The sequence below is a fragment of the Monomorium pharaonis genome, chromosome 5, assembly GCF_013373865.1.
Source record: "Monomorium pharaonis isolate MP-MQ-018 chromosome 5, ASM1337386v2, whole genome shotgun sequence".
NCBI lineage: Eukaryota > Metazoa > Arthropoda > Insecta > Hymenoptera > Formicidae > Monomorium > Monomorium pharaonis.
In genome coordinates this window covers 28,598,135-28,621,926 of record NC_050471.1, presented here as the reverse complement: position 1 = coordinate 28,621,926, position 23,792 = coordinate 28,598,135, and the positions used below count along the sequence as shown (strand labels likewise).

Below are 23,792 nucleotides of genomic sequence, written 5' to 3'. Positions count from 1 at the left end.
TTTGAGAGAATAAATTTAAAAAAAAACAGTAAATCCTGATAAAAATTTTTCTTAAAAATTTTCTTATAATTTTTCGAAACTTCTATATAAATTTCAGAAAAACTTTTGTAAAATTTCAAAAATTTCAGATGGTTTACCAATTGGAACGTTTTTTAAAACTGCTGAGAAAATCTACATCTAAAAAATTTTTCTGCATATAAGTTCAGAAATATTCCCAATTTTTTAGATTTTTTATTATACAATTTCTGAAAACTTATTAAATCTTCGAAGAGATTAAAGGTATGTTTTCAAAAAAATCTTCATAAATTTATAATAAAATACGACAAATTCTTAAAAATGTGAATTAAAAAAGTTTCAGCAAAGAAAAAAATTAGGCAACGGGCCCATGATATTCCGTGTACAATCGTGCGAAATTGCATTTGAGGTTAGGTTAGTCGGGTTAGGTTCGTATTATTTACATAAAACACTGCAAACAGCAATAAAAATGACATTATTAGAGCTTTAGTGTATCAAGATAAAAGATATATACTTTTCTTTATGAATATCGCATGAATATCATATGAATTTTGAAAAATGTCGAGGATGGTGAATGTGAGAGCACTTTTACCCAGGACGCTTCTGAATGTGAGCCTAGGTTTAGCGTTTGTATTATTCTTCTGCGAATATCTCATATATTACGTGGTGCTTATACAGGTGAGCTCTCGCGATGTAAAGATTTATAACCCCGCTCATGAACGTGGAATATCCGTTCTTAACGAAAACTCAAAAATCACATTTGGTTCTTGTTAGTGCGAATGGCCCACCCTAGACCCTCGAAAAGAGGATCCTGCTATACGTGGGGAAGCGACGGACCGGCCTGTCAGAGCTATGTTTATAGCAGACACCCATTTATTAGGTTCCAGGGAGGGTCACTGGTTCGATAAACTGCGAAGGTTTGCATGCCCAGTCTACGATTTTCAAGTTATACTAAATTATTTTATATGCATATTTATTAAAAAATCTAATATATATTGCTTCAGGGAATGGCAGATGTACAGAGCTTTCCAGACTATGATGACTTTACACCGGCCAGACACAGTTTTTATATTAGGTGAGTATTTGTATTGTTTATATTTTTGTTTACAATATCTTCTAATTCTGTTTAAAAAATTTCCAAGCATTTTACATTTTTCAGAATTTTTTATATTTTAAATGATTATAATAAAGATTTTGAATTTTTAGGTGATGTTTTCGATGAAGGACAATGGTGTGGTTCTATGGAGTTCGACTACTACATAAAGAGATTCCATTCCCTGTTTTACGTGCCTAAGGACACTCAAATCTACGTCGTCGCTGGAAATCATGATATGGGATTTCATTATGGTACAACATAGGATATTACTTTCAAAAAATCTATCTCAGACAGCAACAAAAATCATGCAACATAATTTCTGCTGTGCACTTGAATCGAAAATGCAAACATATTTTGACGATGTATTTGTATCACGCTCATCATAATTCTCTGAATACGTTTTCAGCGATCACACCGTATCGCAATCAGCGTTTCATCAACGGCCTGAAGAGTCCGAACGTACGACGTTTGAGTTTAAGGAACAATCACTTCGTGCTGATCAACAGCATGGCGTTGGAAGGGGACGGTTGTTTTCTGTGTCGACCGACCGAGATCGCAGTGAATAAAATAGCCAGTGAGCTATCATTCTTTGCGCTATCGTACTAATATGATCATCAATACATCATCTGTAACTAATTAATCTGTTAAACTGTATGTGTATCGTACATTGCAGAGGATTTAAAATGCGCGAAAGGAATCGGCAACGATTGCCGCAACGCGAGCGTGATTCCTAGATACAGCAGGCCTATATTGCTGCAAGTCAGTCCTCCCACTATATTTTCGTCAATAAGAACTAGAGATTTCTAAAGAATTATTATTATTATTAGAAAGGAAACAGTAAATTTTTAATAATGATTTTAAATATAAATTTGTTTGGAAGACTAACAGAGGTATCTCCTTCTCCAGCATTATCCGATGTATCGAGAATCAGATGAGATCTGCAACGAATTGGATCAGGCCCCCGACGAATTAAAAGCCATCAAGTTTCGGGAACGGTGGGAGTGCTTGTCAAAAGAAGCGTCGGAGCAGGTACATTTGACTATTTCACTGACGGCACACAATTATCCTTATAAATTGATGTTAATGCGAAGTTCGACTTATCCCTCTATAGCTTCTGGACATACTGAATCCGCGACTAGTTGTCGCCGGTCATACTCATCACGGCTGCAGGAGGATACATCGGGACGACACTCTGGAATTCACGATTCCATCCTTCAGCTGGCGCAATAAGGTCAACCCATCCCTGTTAATGGTAAAATCTTAATTTTCAGAATTTAATATTAACGTTTAACTTTCGGGGATATTTTAGAATTCTTGAGCTCTAGAACAGTAAAGAAATAAAAATGAAGTAAAAGGATATCAAAAACGTGTCGCTAATAATTTAAGGAGTATTATTTATTATTTGCTAAAAATAATATTGGGGTGATAAATAATATTCCTCAAACTTTTCCGACCTCCAGGCATAGAATTCTTAACGACTATTTAATGACTGATATTATAAACTGGGATCTTTAGAAGACGAGAGCTTAATATGCTTAATTGGATTTTTTTATATCATTATGGCTTTCTCAATTGGTTAATTAACTCCATCGTTGGGACGATATATCTGTGAATTATTTCTATTTCAGGGTACTTTCACTCCCAGCAATTATTCTGTCTCCAAGTGCTACATGCCTGTGGAATCTACTGTGATCGCTATTTATAAATGTAGTCTCCCATGCATACTGATATATTTGATTATAAAACTCAGGCCGAGACGGCACGCGTACTCGCGCTTGAAAATGCCTTGACTAACTCTATCGTGAGACATATTCGGACGCGGACGCGCGAGCGTACAATAATTCTATATACAATGCAATTCTCAATGAAGGCTATAATTGTCGAGATTAGGACATATCTGTATACACTTTTTTCGTACACGCTATCCATCATCGTATTATTTACAACAAGTAATAGTATAAAATAGTTTGTGATATATTCGTAAATTGTAACGATGTCAATATCTCGATGTACATATAATTCTACTACGGAAAACTTGAGACACATTTACTAAAAAACTTTATATAAGTATCGATGTAATAATAATTTTACATAAGTGTCGTTAAAAAAAAAAACGAATTACAAATATCGAATTTTAGCGGAATCTGGGCGCGCGGAAATTTGCGATGATAAACATGACATCGAAAAGTTGAAGACTGAGAATGTGTGTACATTCGTATCAATGTAAAGTGCGTGTATGTGTATGTGTATATACATACATACATTCATATATATATATATATATATATATATATATATATATATATATATATACACACATGAACTATATCATTACTCATATACATTGCGTACTGCGCTTATTATTGTTAACAATGATCGGCCGAGACTGTTGCGAAACTGTAGGTTGTATTCTTACAATTAAAGGAAACGATGATATAACACTTTAGACACTGGCTCTTTTTACCGGCCATATAATACTTTCGCACATTGTTACTAATATCACATCACTTGAATATTTTTACAGAGTTCCTTTTCCTGCGACACGGAACATTTTATTGATAGCCAACATCCAACTGTTCCATTAGATTGATTATTTTCTCATGTATGTGTATGTAAATCATAAGTACTCACGGAAAAAACTAAGAATTAATTGTATAAATAAAATAGAGATTTTTTATTATACATTGGAGCTCCACATTCGCACCTACCTTGTTTTCGCATATTTTGTATACATTTTCAAGTACGTCAATCTTATTTTTTCCATGTAAAATAACAAAAACGACAGCAGAAAATTGCAATGTTTTTTTTTTTAACAAAAAAGCTTTCTCGAAGAAAACATTTATTTTAAATAAATAAAAAAAATCTAAGAAAAGAAGAAAATGCTTTCTTTAAAATGCATCAATCTTTTAATATACCTCTTTTCCTTTCTCGCACCGTCTCAATTTTTATATTTGCGAGTTTTTCTGAGCTATGCGGCAAACGTGGAGCTTACATTGTACTCATTATAACGGACGCAAGAATAGACACATAGTAATCGTATATTAACACGTCAAAATGTTTGTAACACGTCAGTTACAAAATTATGTGCAACGTCTTCGCAGTTTCGAAATTTTACGAGATGGAAGATGAGATGCGTCCTTCATTTTTTCTTATCATTCCTACGATACTTAACTCTCTACATTTTTCTCACTCTCTTTCTCTCTCGTTCACATTCCTTTTTTCTCCCCCTCTTTCTCTCTCGCTCGATTAAATTAAAAGTCTAAATTTATTCACTCGCATTACTCTACTAATGATAATTTTGACTAGTCTATCTTGACGGCCGCGTATATCTTCCTGATGAAGGCATACGCGGCGAAGAAGCCAATCGTGCCAGTCAGGAGCCAAAACGTGAGAACCATCAGCGCGGTGTAGCCGAAGTACATGAGGGTCGGCACCAGCTCGGTGATTTTCAGTTTGGTGACGAAGTAAAAGACGGAGTACGCCAGCACATAGACCGCCGATCCGCCGCTGACAATGAAGCTGCGCCACCACCACCTGTAGTCCTGAAATCGGAGTTTCGAGGCATGATAGAATAAGAATATTATAGAAGCAAAGAAATTTCACGATTTAAGAAAATATGTATAAATACAAACTGTATACGACAGAAAAACTGAGTTTGAATTACGTTAAAGAATATTCCTTGAGAAAAGTCAGTTTGCGCGTCACATTAAATGTCAAATCGAAGAGGTTTCTCTTTTGGTAATTAATTTTATTATACTTACTTCGCCACACAACTGGAAGTAGACCATAACTATTGATATCTGCGAGCACGAGATTACAAGGATACAAAAAACAAGAAATAGAAATCCGAAAAGATAGTAAAACTGATTTTCCCAAAGTGCCGTCAGGATGAAGAAGAGTTCGATGAATACCGCGCCGAATGGTAAGATTCCAGCCATTAGAGTGCTGCAAATAATTTTCTTTTATTATTATTTAATAGTAAGAAATTATATATCTAAATAATATTGATCAATATAATTTTATATTTTAATAATTTATACATATATAACGTATTATTACAAATAATTTTCTTAATAGCAAAATAATAGCGCAAAAAATGAACTAAAATTCTCAAACTTACCATAATATTGGATTCATATACCACAGCTGGTCAGGAACTTGTCTGGGGATTTGATTCGTTCTAACTGGATGCGTAAAGGGTTGTTTGCGATAGCCAAAGAAGTAACCGAGAAAGACGAGAGGTAACGAGATGCCGAACCAGAGGCACAGCAGGGCCACCATTGTGGTAAAGGGGACCGCACCAGAACTGTGCTTTCCCCATATGAAGAAATTTAGGAAAAAGCACGTCGTGAAAACTATACCTGGATAGAACGTTGCCGTCTGCAACGACAATTAATATTCTCACGTCAGAAACATGGGCTGCATATACGTTCCGCGAATTAATCGTGGAAAATTATAAAAATTAATTATGCAAAAAATATAATTGCGTTATATAAACAATTAAATGCTTTATTACAAGATCCATGCTTTTACCAGTAAAGCGGCTCTTCTCCACTCTCGACCCCGCATAGTTTTGTACAATCGGGCCGAGAAGTAACCAGCGATTAAACCAGAGAACACGTACAAAAATATCGCGCAGGTTCCCAAGGCTCCTCGACTCGCTGGCGACAACATTCCCAACATAGCAAAGACTGCAGAAATACAGACGGTTGTGAGCAAAACATATATAATCTGCCGTACTCTATGTGTTACATTAGATAGGTTTCAATATGTTCCTACATATTGTGATCAGAGCCATGAAAAATATCTGGATGCCACTGCCGATCACAGCGGCAAACAAGCGTGAATTGGTAGGCGGCCGAAACACGTCCCCATGGACCAGTTTCCAGCCGGTCTCCTCGATCGTTTCATCCAGACCGGCCAGACTGTCGCTCTCGCCCGCATTGTAGCGGGCTATGTCTCTCCTGAGCGTTCTCACCATGATCATCGTAAGAATTCCTGCGACCAATATATAATCCAGAATTAAAATTCTGAAAATTGATTTTTTTCAATTGTAAGTATATATTTGAGCTTTTTAATTTATGCAACTTAATTTACCTATTTTTAAAAAATAATAAAGTTTTAAACTTTATTAATAAAAACTCTATAGAGCTCTAAAGTTGCTATTTTTAGTTGACAGTTTTAAACAATAAATTAAATTTAGTTTTAAACAATAAATTAAATGAGTCTAATTTAATCCAGGTGTCTTACATATATTTTGTTTTTCTTTAAAAATCGTTTTATAATATTTTATTGAGTAGCGTCATAAAATTTAATATTGTGTAATACACTTAAAAAATTTGCGTCTTAAAATATTGCAAAAGAAGTTAACGAATTTTTTTACTATGTTTCGAGCAGTAGTTTCTCAAATACGAGTCTAAAGTACTCTAAAGTTTCGCCTAATGTCGTAATCACTGCAAAATTCTCACCAGATAAGAAGAAGACGACGATGAGCGAATTGATGATTGAGAACCAGTGAATTTCGACGTCACTCATGCCGAGGTATACATCCCATCTGCTTGCCCAGCTGACATCCGACTGCTTCCACTCCACCGAGTACAGAAAGAGAAGGCTTGTGCCCTTCGGATTGACGATTTGTGGGTTCGTTTCGCTCGGCAGACTGCACGTGTTCCCATTGAATTTCAATTGCGACGTGTCGACCGATCGAGCCTCCACCTCGAATCCAACTACTCTAAATTCATTTCTGTAAATAAAGACGATGTTATAAATTTTGTTATAGTTTTTTCAATTTCTGTAAATTCTGTTGTGAAGAGAACGGATACTAACTCGCCATGTTTATGAAAGCTTAGCTTTAGCTTAAGATAATTATTGATGTACACTTGATCGTTCATAATTCCGCCCAGGCGGTACCCCTGATAAACCACTACGTTATTCGTTTCTTTGTGCTTCTTTCTAGTAGCTGCTGGCAGATTATCTATCAACCTGCAAAAAAATCCAGGATAAAGACGACGTAAAACATATAAAGATGACATACATATAATGATAAGACACTAACAAATGCACGAAATATTCATGCTGGACCATCTGAATAACGTGCTGAGAATTTGCCTCATTCCAAGTCATCAACTTGGATGGCTTGTGACACAGTAACCTACAGGTGATATCTTCCCCCATTAAAACTTCGTATGGAGTATTCACTATCCTGAGAAGTAAAAATAAAAAAATATATTAATATTAATCTGTTAGATATCCAGCATCCATTTAATCTATGTTAATTAAAACACCAAGTAATTTCAAGGAACCAGAATTTGGACAGAACTCGTACAAAGAAGAATTTAATTTATGTTAAGTAAAAAGCACTAATTAACTTCAAGGATTCAAAGACAATTTAGGTAAAAAGGAATAAATATTAAGTAAATTTATTTTAATTCAAGGTTTATAAATATGACAGTAGGTCCAATAAGCTTTACCGTCAGCTCTAGAGGATCAAAAATAGATTTGAAATTAAGTAATAAAAATAATATTAAAAGTTTTCCCCAAAATCAGATGTATGCTTCCTTTTGGTGGGTCTTACCTGTCGCCACGCAACACCTCTCCCAAATTCTCAGACTTGTAAATAAACGTCCCGTTCTTGGGTAAGCAGAACGGAAGGGAATAATATTCATATGGTAATTGCGTGTGAGTGCTGGTCATCTTGACCGCTTTGACGTCGATCTTCTGGCCCTTTTTGAACTCCACTGGGGCAACTCCAGGCACGTAGAAGCCATTTGTCTCTATCAGGAGGCATATTACCACTAGCACCGCACCATTCCTCTGTAATCTTCCCTGCATCGAGAAAGAGCCAACGAATTAGCGCTGAGGGATTACGGCCGACAACGTCGCGAGATACCGAATTTTTTATTAAACCAACGGCGGGACAAGAGAAAAATTCACTCCCCAGCTTTGTCGATGACAATTACGAGGTATTCGTAAGAGCTTACGCAACCGACGTGTATTAGTAAAAGTCCTTCGCAATTGGGCAAAAATGAAATCAATCTCAAGTCATTCGTCTCTACAGCGAGCTCGTGGGAACCTGATGACACGCAATCACGCTACTGTAAACACCCACCACGACGACGGAGTGAATCATCGTATTTACACAGCGGGGAAGGAATACGCGTGGAGCGTGGGACGCGGTCGCGCGATCGGCGAGCTGTCAGTTTCGCGATCCGTTCGCGTGAGGAAACGCGCGGAAGAGAGGAGGAAAAGGGAAGGAGAGAAACATTTCCACGGAAATCGCCCGGCCACGTAGCGACTCCGCAGGGACATCCCTGCTCCGGGCATTCGCTTCGGCGTGACAAGCGAAACGAATGGTACCTACCATTCTACGCGATTACTATGACTTTTTGACAAGGGCGCGCGTGCCACGCCGTCTTTCGCAGTCTCGCCCTCAGGGTCTCGCCACCACGACCACCTCTCGCCGCCGAGCTCGCCCACCGACAGCTCCGACGGTCCGGAGTGAAGTTGCCACCGCGTGCGCGCCCGCGCCCTGAAGCTGGCCGCGGGACGACGGGCGCGCCGGCGCACAGAGTGCCATTCGCGCAATCCAGCTGGACAAAAATATATTTCTATTTGATTAAAAGGGGCCGTAGTTAAAAAAAAAAGAGGTAACTGATTAAAAAGATAAAAGTTAATTTTTACCTTAATTTATTACGTTATTCTAATTTCAAGTAGTTATTTTTGAAACATATAAACAATTATTTTCTCAAATTTAAATATTTATTTATGTAAAAGAAAAAAATCATAAAAACACGTCACATATATTTTGCATATTAAAGAAACAATATTTTTTGTGATTTTATATAAATTTAATTTACAAGAAAGTATTAAATTTATGTATTTCAATATATATTATAATTGTTTTGAGTGATAAATATTATGATTTTATAAAAAATAATGACATTCTAATTTAATATAAATAATGCTTTTCAAAATTAATTTTTAATTAATTTATAAATTCAAGTTAATTTGATCTTAACGCAACTTTCAACATGTAACAAAAGTTGCATGAAAAACTAACTTAATTAATGTTAAAATTGAATTTATAAATTAAGTTAAACATTTTGTTTGTAAAAGTTAAAAGTTTATATATAATTTTTAACTTGAGGAATTGAAAAAGAGTTAAGTTAAAAAGCTTATGAGTTTTACAAATTAAAGTTAAAGATTAATCCATTTGAAATCAACTAAGTTGAAGGTCATCAACTTTTTTAACTTTATTATTTAACTCTAAACTTTTTAACCGGATGTCACCCAACCCTGATAAATAAAGAATAACGCAGAATATTCGCAAGGCAAGTAGAAATACTTTTGTCCAGCTAGAAAAAGACGACTTTGCTGGGCAAAAATGTACACTGTGCAGCATCGCCAACATTACCCTTGATTCCTAAAAAAGAAGAGCGAGAAAAGTCACTAGCCTCCTCGCCGGCGCCATCTCGACGAGGATGACGACGCGTCGCGTTTCACGCGCAGGGCTGAGGGGTGAAGAGCAAAAAAAAAAAAAAACAACAACCTCGATCACGAAATTGCTCGAATCCTTGAACGAAAAACTCTAGGATATCCGGGAATCCCCGCGATCTCTTCCTCGCGTCGATCGCGAAATCCTGAGAATCCGCGCCGTCGGCGAGAGCGAGACCCGGGGATTCGTCCCCGTGCGCGTTTCGAAGATGGCGCCGAGCCACCTCCGGGCCGCTCGACCGGAAGTGCCGTCTCGTTGAGCAACGGTGGTGCGTCCGTCCACCTCGGCGAGTGTCCGCGTTCGCCGTGCCGCGAGCGTGGAAAAATCACGCGACACCGAACGCGCGTGCAGCCCGGGCGGTACGCGCCGCGCCGCGCGTCCTAGTGACACCCGCGCGACGGACGCTCGGCTGACCAGGCTTTTCCCTCGGTGCGAAAAAATACACCCCCCCGAAAAGGAAAATACCGTCCCACGTGGGGACCCCGTTTAATTGCACGTTACGTTGTTTGGATATGCGTCTGTCCGGCTGATTTCGCGCGCGGAAGCATGGTGCAGGTGAGTGGCGTACCGGCCGCGCGTTATCGTCGCGCGGCCGGGCCGCATCGCGCGGAATTCCGGCCGCGTTTACCATCACGGGTCGCCGCTGGTCGCCGTCGGGCGGAATTTTTGATTGTTTTTTTTTTTCTCGTCTCTCACTCCCTCTCGCTCCCACTCTCGCTCACCCTCCCGCTCTGTCATCCATTAGTAAATAGGAAAGATGGCAGCAGATTATTGCGCTTTTTTCCCCGCGCCTTCGCCTCGCGGGCGGACATTTTTCCCGGGGCGACGCGGCGACCCGGGGCGCGTTCCTCCGCGCGGTCACCGTCCGAAATCGCCCGCCGAGTGCGTTTCCGGGCACGGGACACGCCGCGCCGGCCGTTTTACCCTCGGGACACGTTGATTCGAGCGGTTGAAACGTCGCGCGGGACACCGCACGCGAGACGCCCGCCGCGAGGCTCGCGGCCGCATACCCGTCTGCCGCGCGACCGAGGCGTTTTTCCGCCGTGGGTGGCCGTCGGATCGGCCCCCGCCGCGAGGATCGCACGGTTAACCTAAACGCGCGCGGGAAAGCGCGACCGCGCGTGCAAATTCACGACGCGACCGCGTTCCGGATCGCGACGATGATCGTAAGACTCGAAAATTATTATTGTTTTTTTTTCCCCATTCAAGATTTTTTCGGGAATAACGAAAACGGAAACTTCCGGGCCGACGATTTATTTTATATTTGTTTTATTCTTAGGCTATCGACGAGATGGAGCAGAGGGACCTGCCGCAGGCGTTCCGCCTGCTGGGGGAGATGAACGCGAACGTCCTCCAGGTGAACCAGCTGGTGGACAACATGCTGGTGCGCGTGAAGAACGGCGAGATCTCGACGGACAAGGGCCTGAGCTTCCTGGAGATGAAATACCACATGCTACTGTCGTATCTCATCAACCTGACGTACGTCGTCCTGAGAAAGTGCTCGGGCGAGCGCATCGAGGGCGACCCGTCGATCGACCGTCTGATCGAGATCAGGACTGTCTTGGAGAAAATCCGACCAATAGACCACAAGCTCAAGTACCAGATAGACAAGCTCGTCAAAACGGCGGTTACTGGCACCATCAATAGCGACGATCCCAGCAACTTCCGGGCGAACCCGGACGCGCTTGTCGCCAAGCTTGACAGTGAGGACTCTGAGGACAGCGATCAGGAGGAGCTTGACACAGCGGACGGCGTCAAATCGACCACACAACAATCTAGGAAGTCCAACGTTTACGTGCCGCCGAAGCTTGCCGCGGTGCACTACGGTCAGTTCTTTAAAATTCTCATCTTCGTAAGAGCGAAATAAAGCCAATGATTAGCAAAATGAGTTATAGTATATAAATATCATTTATTCACTAAAATTATACTATCAAATGGTAATATAAGAGATGATGCACATTTTGACCAACACAGAGATTTCATCAGCAGTAAAGAATTTTAATTTAAAGGAAAATCAATATCAAAATTGAAATGCGAGTTTTATGTTATTCCTATTGTTTCAAATCTGTCACGTCGATCTGTTATTAATTTATTTATTCTTGCTACTGATGAAGATTTGTGCCCAAGTCGAAATGTACACCACATTTTTTATATATCTTATATTGTTATTTGATTGTGTAATTGCAATGAATAAACGATATTGCATATTATAACACATTATTTTGGTTTTGATGTTGCTGATCTTACTTTAGAGTTTAAGAACCATCTTCTATACGAGTGTTGGTGGTTAAATAATTTTGAACTATCTAGATAAAGCTAAATAACATGTAATTGTATCTCAGACAAAATAAAGATGACTTAAATTTATCTAGAATAAAAAAAATATGTGAAATTATTTTTTACTTGTGCTCTCGTTTGCTTGTTAATCACACGGAATCATAATTCTTTCTTTCCAGATGGCGACGAGACCACGGCGGAGAAGATCCGTAAGGCCGGCGAGCGGGCCCGCAGACGTGCCGTGTCGAACACGGTCCTGCGAGAGTTGAAGGAGGAGTATCTGGACGCGCCGGTGGAGGAGAGTCAGGGCATGGGCGAGAAGCGGGCGATTCTTGTGCGTGAGGACAAGCGAAAGACCGAGTACGAGGAGAATTACATGACGCGTCTGCCCGTCACCAAACAGGAGAAGCACAGGCGTCGCCAGATGACGACTCTGGGCACCCTTGGCGACGAGATCACCACCTTCGGAGGGGAATCGTCCACCAAGACCGCCAAGAAGAGAAAAGCTCAGAGGAAGGGCAAGGCTAAAAAGAGTAAGAGATCCTATTTAACAGTAGCTAAACAATAACAGACGGGTCGCTTTGAAAAGATAAGATTCTAAAGCTGTGAATTCACGTTGCAGGTTTCAAGAAAAAACGGCATCATTAAGAAGAGTATGATGAAAAAACTCCGGGACTTTGAGCGAGACCTCCGGGGCTTCGCGTAAGCATTAACGATTAAGGTAAAAGGTAAAAAGAAAGAAAAAATAACTTTACTCGACTTCTTCTTCGAAACAAAAGCAGATGCCACTAATACTCGTTATTAAGTTAAGCTAAAGGTAACATCGTAACATCTAGTAATTAAAAAAAAAAAAGACAACGTGTGTCGACGGTGGAGTAAAAATAGCACGATGGTAATTTATTACTGTATAAGACATACTAATGGTCGTGTAATTGATAATTCTAGTTAATAATGATTTTAATCTTTAACTGTTGTCTGAGAGAGATCAATTTTGATCTGTGGAGTTGAGAGATGAAAGACAGATCCATCGGAGAATCGGTGAAAACTGTACTTCACGCGAGTGTGAATGCAGTGCGAGAGGAACAACGTAACGAAGTAACGATGGCACATACGAGCTTAAATGGAAATTATGTGTCGTAATAGCATAAAAAAATATTGTATCGTAATGTTGGATCGAGTAGCGGACTCCAGGATTGAAAATTGTGAATTACACGTAAAAGTTGAAAAAAAAAGCAGAATCTCTGCTTTATTTTGAAATAATTCTCCGGCTACGTAGGGATGTGTGTGAGGAGGAGAAAGGGAGAGAGGAGGAAATCAGTAAAACATAGCAGGAGAGACGATATTGAATTAATTGTTAACGAAGAGCGTAAAAATCACAAGACATTCACAGCAAAAAAGAAAAATGCGCAGAAGTAATAAAACTCAAAGTTAAAAAGAAAACACGAAAGAGAAAAAACAAAAGGTCATTCTTTAGGAACTACGCGCACTCGGCACAACTTCTGAAAGCAAGTTTTTCGGCAAAAGAAAGGAGGGAAAAAACGCAGGAAAAAAAAACGAAATTTCATCGATATCGCATGTCTTAGGATTTTCTCGCTGTCTTAGAGTAGTGTAGTAGTTACTAGTTTTACTATATTATATGTATGTTTCGTTTGTGTTTTTCCCCTGGTGAAACTGTTGAGGCTATTATAAAAAAACATTTTTGAATGTGAGTCATGTTTTTACGTTAAGTCTCATTTGTCTTATTATTATTATTGACAATGTGCTTGTGCATTGTACATCTGTTGTTCTTTGTGTTTTAAATCGTTAAACTTATATTGATGATATAAGGATAACACGAGCGTGTCAAAATTCAAAATTGTCGTCATGTTCTCAGATTTGATTTCGATTTGACCAATTTGTTTGATTTCTCAGAGGGAGAGAGAGGGGGAGTTTGTCACGTCACACAGTAACGGAAGTACAGAAAGAACAAAGGAAGAAACGAGCGAACAAACGAAACAAATGAACGAACGAAGACTTCACGGGCGAAAATCACTTCTGCAACCCTGATATATAGGATATTTATACAATCAAATCGCACGCGGGAAGGGGACTGATCAAGGAGAGATCCAAGTAGAGATCTGTATCACACAGATTTCTAGGAGGCACGATATTAAAATACAGAGTTTGATGTCATAAAAGTTCTGGTGGCATCTGAATGTCACACATTACTTTTCATCACATCAAATTCTGTATCTTAATATTGAACGGCTGGATCTCTTATCGCAAGAATCACATTGTCGATTGCGATCTCCCTCTTCCTTTTAATAGGTTACGTTTTTTAAATGTTGTTAGATGCTCCGAAGTGGCGTCGCGACGGTGGCGGCGTTCCGTGGGTGGATGGTGTTCCTTTAAACATAGCAAGGTTGAGCGACACATATACACACATATTGTTCCATGCAGAAAGAGAGAGAGAGAGAGAATACGTATGTTAGATGTATACGTTGTATAGCTACATTGCTCATTCCGTGCAGAAGTGATCCCACCCTCCCCGTTAGCCTCTTTCGCGCGAGAGAGAAAAAAAATGGAAAGAGGCAACTCGACTCGGTTCGCTACGTGTACACGCTGGCCAAGGGCTCAACCATCCATAGATATTATATTTTTTACAGAAGTGTTCATAGATTGAGCCAACTTGGCGCGGCCGCCGACACGACGTGTCACACACGGCTTCCCCCTCTCCTCAACGCTCTGTGAAGACGATTAATTAATTAAAGATGAAGAAGAAAAAAGAGAAAAAATGTGATAATGATTATTCATGAAATAATAGTTAAAGAGAAACTTAAACAAAATAGCACAATCGCTGGGCATTATTTACAAAGTGCTAGCAAGCCTAATGTCAGCAGCCTTGTCGTATTTGGTATTTAAAAGAAATGAAGTTGAAAAATGCCGAATTGCGGACGGATTTTTTCGCGTGCGGGGCATCCAACGCCCTGGGAGGAGAGACGCGCGCATTATCGATACGGGGATTAATTCCCGGGCGCGCGCGTAAAGAGAAAGAGAGAGAAAGAGATGAAGAAGGGGGGAAAAAATAGCGACGTGGGAATCTCGACGGAATTTGTCCGACGTTGTTCGGCTTCCTCATACTCCATTACATAGACGATAATTTTGTGAAGCGCATCTACGGCCGACGCGAATCGCGAGCCCGGAAAAAATATTATATGTATATGTATATGTCGATCAGCACATTTTCATAATCGTTTCTTCTTCCCTCTCGTCAGATTTCTATTACTGCCGATAATACAACAATAACTCTGCAATAGGCCTGTAACACACCAGGACTTTTTTATACATTTTGTATTAAACAAGATACACATACACACACACGAACGCGGCTTTCCGGGCTCGCGGTCGCAAGTGCGGTAGATGCGCGAAGGAGTAATTCATACGACACACAACATATCCACACACGCAACATATAGCAGCAAGGTAATAGGATATTACATTGAATACACTACCTCAAATCAATAGTAATATGGATTTACAGTAATAAACGGGAATAAAAGAAAATGAGAATTCCGCGGCGGTCGCGCTCGCGCTTGTTGTTGTTGTATACAAGAGCCTCGATTCTTTACTATGATCGCCGACGTGTTTTTTTTTTACGGGACGTATTTCCACCAAGACTTTGTTGAAGGATGTACGTACAGTGGATTAATTCGCCTTAAACATACTCTTGCCTATCTATATTAATCCTGAGAGACGCAGGTGTGGTTTTAATTTTATAGAGACCAGTGAGCTTCTATTGCGACCCTGCGATGGTCAGAGATTTATTGAAGTAGAAGAATTATAGTTAGGAATCTAGAACATAAGAGAGAGATTTTGTATTTTATTAATAAGTTATTGATATTTAATTCTAGAGTGAATTGTGTGTAGGTGAATCTTCATCAAAGTGTTAATTCAAGTTTAGTGCAGATTTTGTTATTAAAATTTGTACAATTTAAAATAATATTAAGATTTTATTTACGTTAAAACAGTGCTAGCTCAGTTGTTTTATCATCTTGCACTCTATAGAGTCAATAAATATGCAACAAGGGGAGGCTACGCTGTGAATTGGTGGTGTCTACACGCGCGTCATAAAGAATAAAATAAGAAGTATGGTGGTAATCAAGATGAAGGATTAGAACAGTAAATATAATAAAAATAGAAAAAAAACGCAGCTCATATTTCATAATAATAGTCACAAAGTCACAAGTGTCATATATCCATCAACGGTTGTGATTCATTAAACTCATTAAAGAAAAGGATGCAACAAGATTCTCAAATATGTAAAAAAATTCTTAATTTTATCAGTTTTTATTTAGAATAATGTTAATTAAAAAAAATATGGACAACACTCTAGAATTAAATTCATTTATCTACATTCCATATTTAGCAGAAAATAATCATTAAATGTAAAATCAGGATTAAAAGTTTGATTGTTCTTTTTTCCATGCATTTAGAGAATTCGCTGAATCCCTACCCGTGTTTCTCAGGGTTATAAGAAAGGACCTACAAATGTACAAATATATATATTAGGGAGATATATTACGAGAGCGTTGCCGCTGCGGACTTTTAAAAGAGTAGTCCTTCAAATCCAACAACGCTGCCGAATGCCGAACTGAAAAAAAGAAGAAAAAGAAAGAAAAGTATCAAGAAGTATCTTTGCAGCAGAGACGGAATGATGATAGGAATGATTTATTGACTACATTCATAGTCTTTGAAGAGTAACGACGTTTGATTTATATATTGGTGAATTTTTCTGTAATTTTATGTATACACTATATAAATAACAATTCTCAACGAGTGTGAGCGAGAGAGACTGCGAGAACAGAAAGCGAGAGAGAAAGAGAGAGAGAAAAAGAAAAAAGGAAAATAAAGGTGAGATAGAGAGAGAAAGAGAGCGAGAAAGCGTACCTTGTACATTTACAAATTGTGGTTATTATGAATGAATTATTATGAATTATTAATTATTATTATTATTATTATCACGGATTATACTATGATTATTATTATCATCATGTAGAATGCTTCTTACTGACTGAATAAAATGTTTTCAATGTCTAAGATTGTCAACGGTGTGCAAAACATTTCCCCAATCGTCCTAATTATTACTGTTTTTTTAAATTGTAGTATTAGAAAAACCATGAGAATGCGTTGTGTACTAAGGATTTTAAACACACACACACACACACACATCCCAGATAGCACAAAATATAATTATCATAAATATTTATAAATATTTTACAAATTTATTTTCAAAAAATATTTTTTAAAGATTATATAATTATTTTCATAAACCATTTAGAAATGATACAAAAATTATTATCAACAATATATAGAATATATTTTTTTAATGTACTGAAAAATATTTATGGTGTATGAACTTGAAATATTTTTTATATTCTTTGATAATAATGGTAGGTATAAATATTTATTTTAAATATTTTCATAAATGTTTATTATAATTTTTTTCATACCTGATAAACTCGGACATAAAAATATGTACAAAATATTTATCATAAATATTTTTCCTTATAAATATTTTGTGCTATCTGGGATATATATATATATATATATAAAAGAACCATATTTTTTACTGGTTTTAATTATTTTTTCTTTCAATTTTTTAACTGGCTATAATATATACTTTAGGACGGAATTCATAGACCGATCTTAAGTTCAAGAATTGTTTTAAGTCTAGCTTCGAGCAGACTTGAGACTTAACCAATGAAATAACAGCATTGACGTCTCAAGATCGTGCTTAAGATGGGTCTTGAATAAGATCGGTCTATGAATTCCGTTCTTAAGGGGTTATATACACTTGGAAAGCCGAAAAAAACGTAATTTTTAGGAATTTTTTTTTTTTAACTGTAAGACTTACAACAAAAACTTTTTGTACATTTAAAAGGATATATTTTTAAAAGTTTTACATATTTTTTTTATTAAAAAATATTAATAAATAAAAGAGATATTATTATTTTTCTCAACCTCCGTTTTAAAAATTGGTTTTGCGGTGACCACTGTAGTTCGGATTTGGATCATCTGAAATAAAAAAATCAAATATATTTATTTAATATATTAAATTATTTAGTCCTTGAACGAAGGATTTTTTAAAATATTGATTTGGAACAAAATGGCGGACCTTTAAAGTTAAAGTTCGATTTTCGATGAAAAAATCACTCATTCTTTCGCCAATAAAAAAAAAACTTCGCATCGGAAAAAAAAATCCTTCGTTCAAGGACTAGTTTTTTATATCTAAAATAAGCCTGTAAAATTTGAAACAAATCGATGCAGTAGTTTTCGAGTTATCTTGGTCACCGATTTTGAAAATACGGTTTTGAGAAAAACGCATTTAAAGTTTCAAGACAAGTATACACTTAAATAAAATATTAATTTTTTAACTTACACAAAGTCATCTATTCCAGGCCCATATAATAAGTTTTCGCCCGAAGTTGAAGCCTCCAAAATATCAAGTTGCTGCTGGCGACGAAGCATTCTTGCTTCTCGAGTACTCTGCAGCGCACGGTCGTCTGCTATTCTCATTCGATTTGCATCTTCTGTAATAACATATTGATGCGCATTTGGGCCACTGTGAACTCCCATGGCTTCAAACATTTGCAATAATGTTTTGGAACCTTCATTAAATATGCAGGCAGAGGTGTATGCCGCAAGTTCGATAGGTTTTAATCCACTAGGTATAATTTTTGGACTGATTTTCCATATTAGTTGATTATAACTTTCATTGTTATTTTGATTAAAACCGCCGACGCATCTTTCTAGTAATTCTTGTTTACTAAGATCCTTGTATATTGGTTCTATAGCATCCAAAACATCTTTAGGTAAAGCGTTGTAATCGTGTTTGAAAGAGGCAAGTTCACCCTTTGCGGAAGCGCACTGCCACGCGCACCACGAGTCAACTCCGGTCGGGCATTTGCTGTGTTGCGGATGTTCATCTGTTGAACTGTAGTGATAATATGTGGCCCATATCGCATCTCTCATTTTATTTGTTGAATCACAATTTCGTCGTATCGCTAAACCATAGTAAACTGTTAACTTATCGATCATTTTGCCAGTCAGTTTATTTTTTCCTCCGAGGTTTTTATTTTTCTTTTTACATTCACGTAATCGATGCCCCATTCTTTTTTGTACATAGCCTATACATTCCTTCTTTATAATGGAAGTATCATCACCGTAAGGACTAGATTTTATAATACCATTATAAGTCTTCGAGTCGCCATCACCAATATAATTAATGTATTTAACACCATACTTATTCTGTGAACGTTTAAACATTTCAACGATAGCGTCAACTTCCATCTTCCCAGATGATCCTTCGTGATTTGCTAAACAGTTGTTACTATGTGTTTCAAACCATTCTGCGTATTCATCTGTATCTTGTTTCTTGTTCCAATACTCGCAGGCTTTACAATATGAACTTTTTACGAGAATATCAAGTATTTTTCCACTATAATACCCGATAATCGATGAAACTCCATACAGTGATGTAAAACCACGTTTTTTCCAAGTCCCGTCACCTGATACAGTTAATTCGTTCGTTTCTTCTATGTTTCTTTCTTTACATGCTTCTTTTTTCTCTTCATTCACAGCATTTTTAAAAAGTTTATCGGAAACTTCTTTAACACAGTTGAGTATATTATTTATAGTAATGTCATAAGACGTTTGAAAAATAAAATGTGGCATGTCCATTAGTCCGCAAAACTTTTGACAACTTTTTAGACCAAGTCCTAGCACTCTCATAGTAAAAATAAAACGCCTGTTTATTTCATATGAGCGTCCAATATAAGGGCACGAAGGAATTGATTGAGGCGCACACGTTTCGCATATCACTATAATATTAAAACCAAGTCCACGCATATTTGCTGCTTGAAATTTAATATCACCATTACATACTTTGCATTTAACAAAATTTGAAATTGCAGCAAATACAGTGATAAAGTTCAAAATTCTATATTCTATAGAATTATCTTGTGGCACAATAATATCTTCTTGAATCTTTATTTTTTTCGCAAAGGTACTAAAACTACTTTCGTCGGTCTCAACAGTTTTTGGATTAAAATATTGTTTTCTTTTTTTTGTTCTCGATTTTCGAACATTTTCTGTCTTTCGTAACTCTCTGGAACCCTTAGATTTATCCATAGTGAATTCCAAAACGGAGATACGGTTTTAAGCACGATTTTATATATGAACGTTCGACCGTACAGCTCGATGCCAACCGTTATACTAAGGTTATAGCATAAGGACACGAAGAAGGGGAAATAACAATACAAAGAAACAGGTTTTTAGAAGAGATTCACACAAGTAAGAACAGTGTACATGTGCGCGTGTGAAAGGATCTCTATCCCGCGCTACGCTATACCTGCTAATGGTCAAACGGAGCATCCTTTGAACGCGTATAACTTCGTCAATTTTATTCAGATTAACTTGAAACTTTCAGGGAATATTTTCAAGATGTTATACTTAAAGAAAATGTAAAAACCCAAAAATCGATTTTTTGAAAGTTTCTAAGTGTATATAACCCCTTAAGGCCTAAACACAATGCCAGGCGACAGACAATAGGAACAGGAAATAAAGAAAGAGAAAAAGAGAGAAGAAGATCCTTTCTTTCTTTCTCTCTTTCATTATTTCTATTCCTATTGCCTGTTGCCTGGCATTGTGTTTAGGCTCTTACTCTCGACCCTTTTTCTACCGTACGTCGAAAATGCAATATGAGCATATATCGCGGTATTTCCACGACGTCGGCGCCACCTGTAGCCTCATCTTGGAATCTCATACATAATGCGGACATTCCCTTCCTGTCCGATTCGTTTTCGTGAGTGACGACAACGCTTGCCACGCTTCCGCATAAATTGTTTACGGCGGTGGGGTTAATTAACGAAAGAGTTTGAGAGATTACGTTTTTTATTCGCGACGAAATGATTAATAACAACTTTGTGCGCAGTTTGGCCAGCAATTTACTCGTTAGATTTGAAAGCATGGTGCCTGTGATTTGTTCGTTAAGTGCGATTTAAAGCGATTTCTTAAAAAATCGAGGATCTAAAGAAAGAAAAAGAAGAATCGTTACGCTGACGCTTATATTTTCGTTGGTCTTCTATTTTTTTTATCTCTACTGTCGCAGTTGACATGTCGCCAAATAGTGCGTTTGACAACCGGAGCTTCACGTTTCACGTTCTTCCTGAACAGATTTACTTGCTGCACTTCGCCGAGGTGTGAAACGATTTACCTCCGTCAACCGATGTTGCAAGGTATAATTAATCTTCGCGTCTATGATTTAATATCGAATTCAATAACGATCAATCTCGTCTCTTGCGCGTTTATTATTCTTTTAAATTAATTACTGTTTACCTTTAAGTACACGCTACTGTCAGGAGCTGGTTGCTCATTGATATATTGCGGAGGACGTTGGAAAGGCTAAAGCTACCTCGAACATGGACCAGCTCATCGACATAGACGATGACGAGGCTGAGATGCGCTCCTCCAAGAGCTCTTCGACGAGCTTGACCTTTGGCTGCATCAGCTCGAACTCATTGTGCTACGTCGTGATCACGATCGCGACTCTGGCCTTCCTCGGCACCATCGTCTTCATCTGCCGGGACTACATAAAGCTGCTTCTCTACTGGATCGAGCACCAGAACACTTGGGTGATCACCATCATCTTCATTGGCTTGTTTACGGTGGTGTCGTTTCCAATCGTGATTGGCTATCTGTTCCTCATCGTCGCCAGTGGCTATTTGTTTGGCATGGTGCGTGGCCTGGCGATCGTTATACTGTCCGCGAATCTCGGCATTGCGATCGCCCATGTAACCCTGGGCCTGCTGTCCACCAGGCTGCCGATAGGTGCCCTCCTTCAGAGTGACACTGCGAGGGCGATTCTGCGGGTAATATCTGGGCCGCAGGCCTTCAAGATAGTGCTGTTCGCGCGGCTCACCCCGATTCCCTTTGGTCTTCAGAATACTATTTTTGCAGTATGTATTTGTCATATATAAAGAGTATATTCTAGTAGAACAATTTTAATGAATTTTTAAGGAACAATTATATTTCGTTGAAAAAATTATTTTCTGCATTTAATAAAACACAGATGACATTTTAATGAAAAATAATTCAATAAAGATATAATAAAACGAAAAATTATTTATACTATTTAATGAAGACGTATGGAAATTATATTAAGATTGTAAATGAATCTTTGATGAAATTGTTATAAAAAATTGCACTCTTATTCCATAATGACATTGATTAAACTACTGAAGTCTTTGAATGAAACTTAGTATTCACTGATCAAAATGTTTTAAAATCTAAAATGAACATAAAATTCAACAAAGAATGTTTCATTGAAGTTCCATTAAAGTTTTGTCAAAATTTTTCTATCGAGATATATTCCCGCACACAGCTCGCAACAATGTTGTTGTACATTGATACATGTGTATGATTAGGTCAGTAACATAGGTGGTTTTCATTACCACATAGCCAGCGCGATAGGTCTACTACCTGCCCAGTTCGTCAATGTTTATCTCGGCAGTAGCCTGAGATCGATGCAGGACGTATTGGAAGACAGATCCACAGCGGCGACTGGCTACATAGTGTTTTGCTTCCAGGTACGTCATGCGTGTCTTCTGTAACATTTAACGCACATCTTGGAATGTTATCCTAAGCTCTTCTTTTCTTTCAAATATTTTATCGATTATAGTCAATTGTATCATTAAAAGTTTTTAATTACGAATGAAAAAATAATTTTAATTATTTTATATGTTTAATATAATTTCGTAAAAAAAATTATAACTATAATTTTATTAAAAAATTTTTAATTCACAAAAAACAAAAGTATGCGTTAAGTAGTAAACCTTTGTGAAAATATCAATCTAAATAAAAAAATGTTCTCACTGTTGTAGATATTAGTGGGAGTATCGCTAATGGTCTATATTGTACAGAAGGCGCGAAAGGAGCTTCAGTTGACGTTGCTCGAGGCTGATCTCGCGTCTATGGCGAATTCTCCTCACTACATTTTGGATGGTCTACCAGATTCCAAAGTCATTTTAACGAATCTAATCGCGTAATTCTTTTTCTTTTTTTATACTGAACGTTACAATCCATTTTGATGGCTCGTAATTTTATTGCGAGCAACACAACTCCGACTTCTTTCTCCACATAAATTATTATATCTTTAAATTATTATATCTCTGTGTTATTTCAGAAATATTTTTCGTATATCTTCCAGAATTGTATTTCGCTAAGACTTATTGATGATGCTTTCGAGAATTTAAGCTTTCGAATGTGGCATTGTGTGCAGAAACTTGTCACAGAGAGATTATGCACATATTTAAGTCTTACTAAAGCTAAAAAAACGTGATTTTAGTAACAAAATGCTCATAGAGCATGTGCGGCGTATGTATATTTTGATTTAAAAACAAGAAATGAGTAAAAAAGGGAATGAAACGGAATTGCAGATCCAAAGCTTCCTTGCAATAAGAGCATGCTGTAATTTATATATTGCTCATATGTAAATTAGATGTATATACACATATGTATATATATGTATACATATGTACATCTAAGATTAACGATAGAGACTGAAACTGTACATTTATACCTTTTGCACTGTTATCAATTATTGATGTTTTTTTAGTTCTTTATAGTTCGAAATCTGTTAACATAATGATTATTAATGTGCATTTATCCGTTGTCTTCTTGTGCAGTATATTCCATTTGTACATTGTATTATATATATTATAAAGAGAGATACAATTACATCTGTACGATATAATCTCCTGGAAGGAGATTGCGTCCCGGTGATATAAAAAAAGAGAAAAAGAAAGTGAATAATAAATTTTTGTCATCATTCTTCAACCGAGCTTTAGTGTGTGTAAATAAAAATTCCAAACT

At 37.5% G+C, this 23,792-nt stretch overlaps 5 protein-coding genes across 6 annotated transcripts; 3 read left to right on the top strand and 2 right to left on the bottom strand.

Annotated features, from left to right (window-relative positions):
* Positions 1 to 163: 163 nt before the first annotated feature.
* Positions 164 to 3,793, top strand: LOC105834476 (metallophosphoesterase 1). Its single transcript, XM_012676984.3, has 9 exons — positions 164 to 693; positions 790 to 932; positions 1,020 to 1,090; positions 1,222 to 1,362; positions 1,518 to 1,685; positions 1,785 to 1,870; positions 2,018 to 2,140; positions 2,223 to 2,363; positions 2,740 to 3,793. The coding sequence occupies exons 1-9, from the start codon at positions 574 to 576 to the stop codon at positions 2,899 to 2,901; spliced, it is 1,155 nt and encodes a 384-aa protein (XP_012532438.1). The 5' UTR covers positions 164 to 573; the 3' UTR covers positions 2,902 to 3,793.
* Positions 3,794 to 4,029: 236 nt separating this feature from the next.
* Positions 4,030 to 8,627, bottom strand: LOC105828710 (transmembrane 9 superfamily member 4). Its single transcript, XM_012667183.3, has 10 exons — positions 8,472 to 8,627; positions 7,686 to 7,936; positions 7,167 to 7,313; positions 6,938 to 7,093; positions 6,580 to 6,854; positions 5,891 to 6,109; positions 5,645 to 5,802; positions 5,232 to 5,491; positions 4,873 to 5,056; positions 4,030 to 4,653 (listed from the first exon to the last, which is right to left on the bottom strand). Exons 1-10 carry the CDS (start codon positions 8,472 to 8,474, stop codon positions 4,414 to 4,416), a joined length of 1,893 nt encoding a protein of 630 aa, XP_012522637.1. The 5' UTR covers positions 8,475 to 8,627; the 3' UTR covers positions 4,030 to 4,413.
* Positions 8,628 to 9,901: 1,274 nt separating this feature from the next.
* LOC105828711 (neuroguidin) lies at positions 9,902 to 16,958 on the top strand. Of its 2 annotated transcripts, none has more exons than XM_012667184.3 (4): positions 9,902 to 10,160; positions 10,885 to 11,431; positions 12,062 to 12,415; positions 12,505 to 16,958. In XM_012667184.3, exons 1-4 carry the CDS (start codon positions 10,152 to 10,154, stop codon positions 12,528 to 12,530), a joined length of 936 nt encoding a protein of 311 aa, XP_012522638.1. In that variant the 5' UTR covers positions 9,902 to 10,151; the 3' UTR covers positions 12,531 to 16,958. The 2 variants fall into 2 exon arrangements, with proteins under 2 accessions (XP_012522638.1, XP_012522639.1); XM_012667185.3 differs by lacking the exon at positions 9,902 to 10,160 and adding an exon at positions 10,333 to 10,771.
* An 826-nt stretch (positions 16,959 to 17,784) lies between these two features.
* LOC118645548 lies at positions 17,785 to 20,461 on the bottom strand. The gene is made up of 2 exons (XM_036286851.1): positions 18,301 to 20,461; positions 17,785 to 17,936 (listed from the first exon to the last, which is right to left on the bottom strand). Exons 1-2 carry the CDS (start codon positions 20,049 to 20,051, stop codon positions 17,933 to 17,935), a joined length of 1,755 nt encoding a protein of 584 aa, XP_036142744.1. The 5' UTR covers positions 20,052 to 20,461; the 3' UTR covers positions 17,785 to 17,932.
* A 227-nt stretch (positions 20,462 to 20,688) lies between these two features.
* Positions 20,689 to 23,753, top strand: LOC105831481 (transmembrane protein 64). Its single transcript, XM_012671630.3, has 4 exons — positions 20,689 to 21,157; positions 21,265 to 21,877; positions 22,346 to 22,507; positions 22,802 to 23,753. The coding sequence occupies exons 2-4, from the start codon at positions 21,341 to 21,343 to the stop codon at positions 22,964 to 22,966; spliced, it is 864 nt and encodes a 287-aa protein (XP_012527084.1). The 5' UTR covers positions 20,689 to 21,157; positions 21,265 to 21,340; the 3' UTR covers positions 22,967 to 23,753.
* The last annotated feature ends 39 nt before the right edge of the window (positions 23,754 to 23,792 follow it).

Excerpts from the sequence above, each read along its gene's own strand:
- LOC118645548 (XM_036286851.1), bottom strand. The coding sequence starts at position 20,051 with ATGGATAAATCTAAGGGTTCCAGAGAGTTACGAAAGACAGAAAATGTT.
- LOC105828711 (XM_012667184.3), top strand. Across the intron at positions 11,432-12,061 it reads GCTTGCCGCGGTGCACTACG|ATGGCGACGAGACCACGGCG; the intron begins GTCAGTTCTTTA and ends CTTTCTTTCCAG. Across the intron at positions 12,416-12,504 it reads GAAGGGCAAGGCTAAAAAGA|GTTTCAAGAAAAAACGGCAT; the intron begins GTAAGAGATCCT and ends TTCACGTTGCAG.
- LOC105834476 (XM_012676984.3), top strand. The coding sequence starts at position 574 with ATGTCGAGGATGGTGAATGTGAGAGCACTTTTACCCAGGACGCTTCTG. Across the intron at positions 1,363-1,517 it reads TGATATGGGATTTCATTATG|CGATCACACCGTATCGCAAT; the intron begins GTACAACATAGG and ends ATACGTTTTCAG. Across the intron at positions 2,141-2,222 it reads CAAAAGAAGCGTCGGAGCAG|CTTCTGGACATACTGAATCC; the intron begins GTACATTTGACT and ends ATCCCTCTATAG.
- LOC105828710 (XM_012667183.3), bottom strand. Across the intron at positions 7,314-7,685 it reads GAGGTGTTGCGTGGCGACAG|GATAGTGAATACTCCATACG; the intron begins GTAAGACCCACC and ends TTTACTTCTCAG. Across the intron at positions 6,110-6,579 it reads CGTCGTCTTCTTCTTATCTG|GAATTCTTACGATGATCATG; the intron begins GTGAGAATTTTG and ends TATTGGTCGCAG.
- LOC105831481 (XM_012671630.3), top strand. The coding sequence starts at position 21,341 with ATGGACCAGCTCATCGACATAGACGATGACGAGGCTGAGATGCGCTCC. Across the intron at positions 21,878-22,345 it reads TTCAGAATACTATTTTTGCA|GTCAGTAACATAGGTGGTTT; the intron begins GTATGTATTTGT and ends GTGTATGATTAG. Across the intron at positions 22,508-22,801 it reads ACATAGTGTTTTGCTTCCAG|ATATTAGTGGGAGTATCGCT; the intron begins GTACGTCATGCG and ends TCACTGTTGTAG.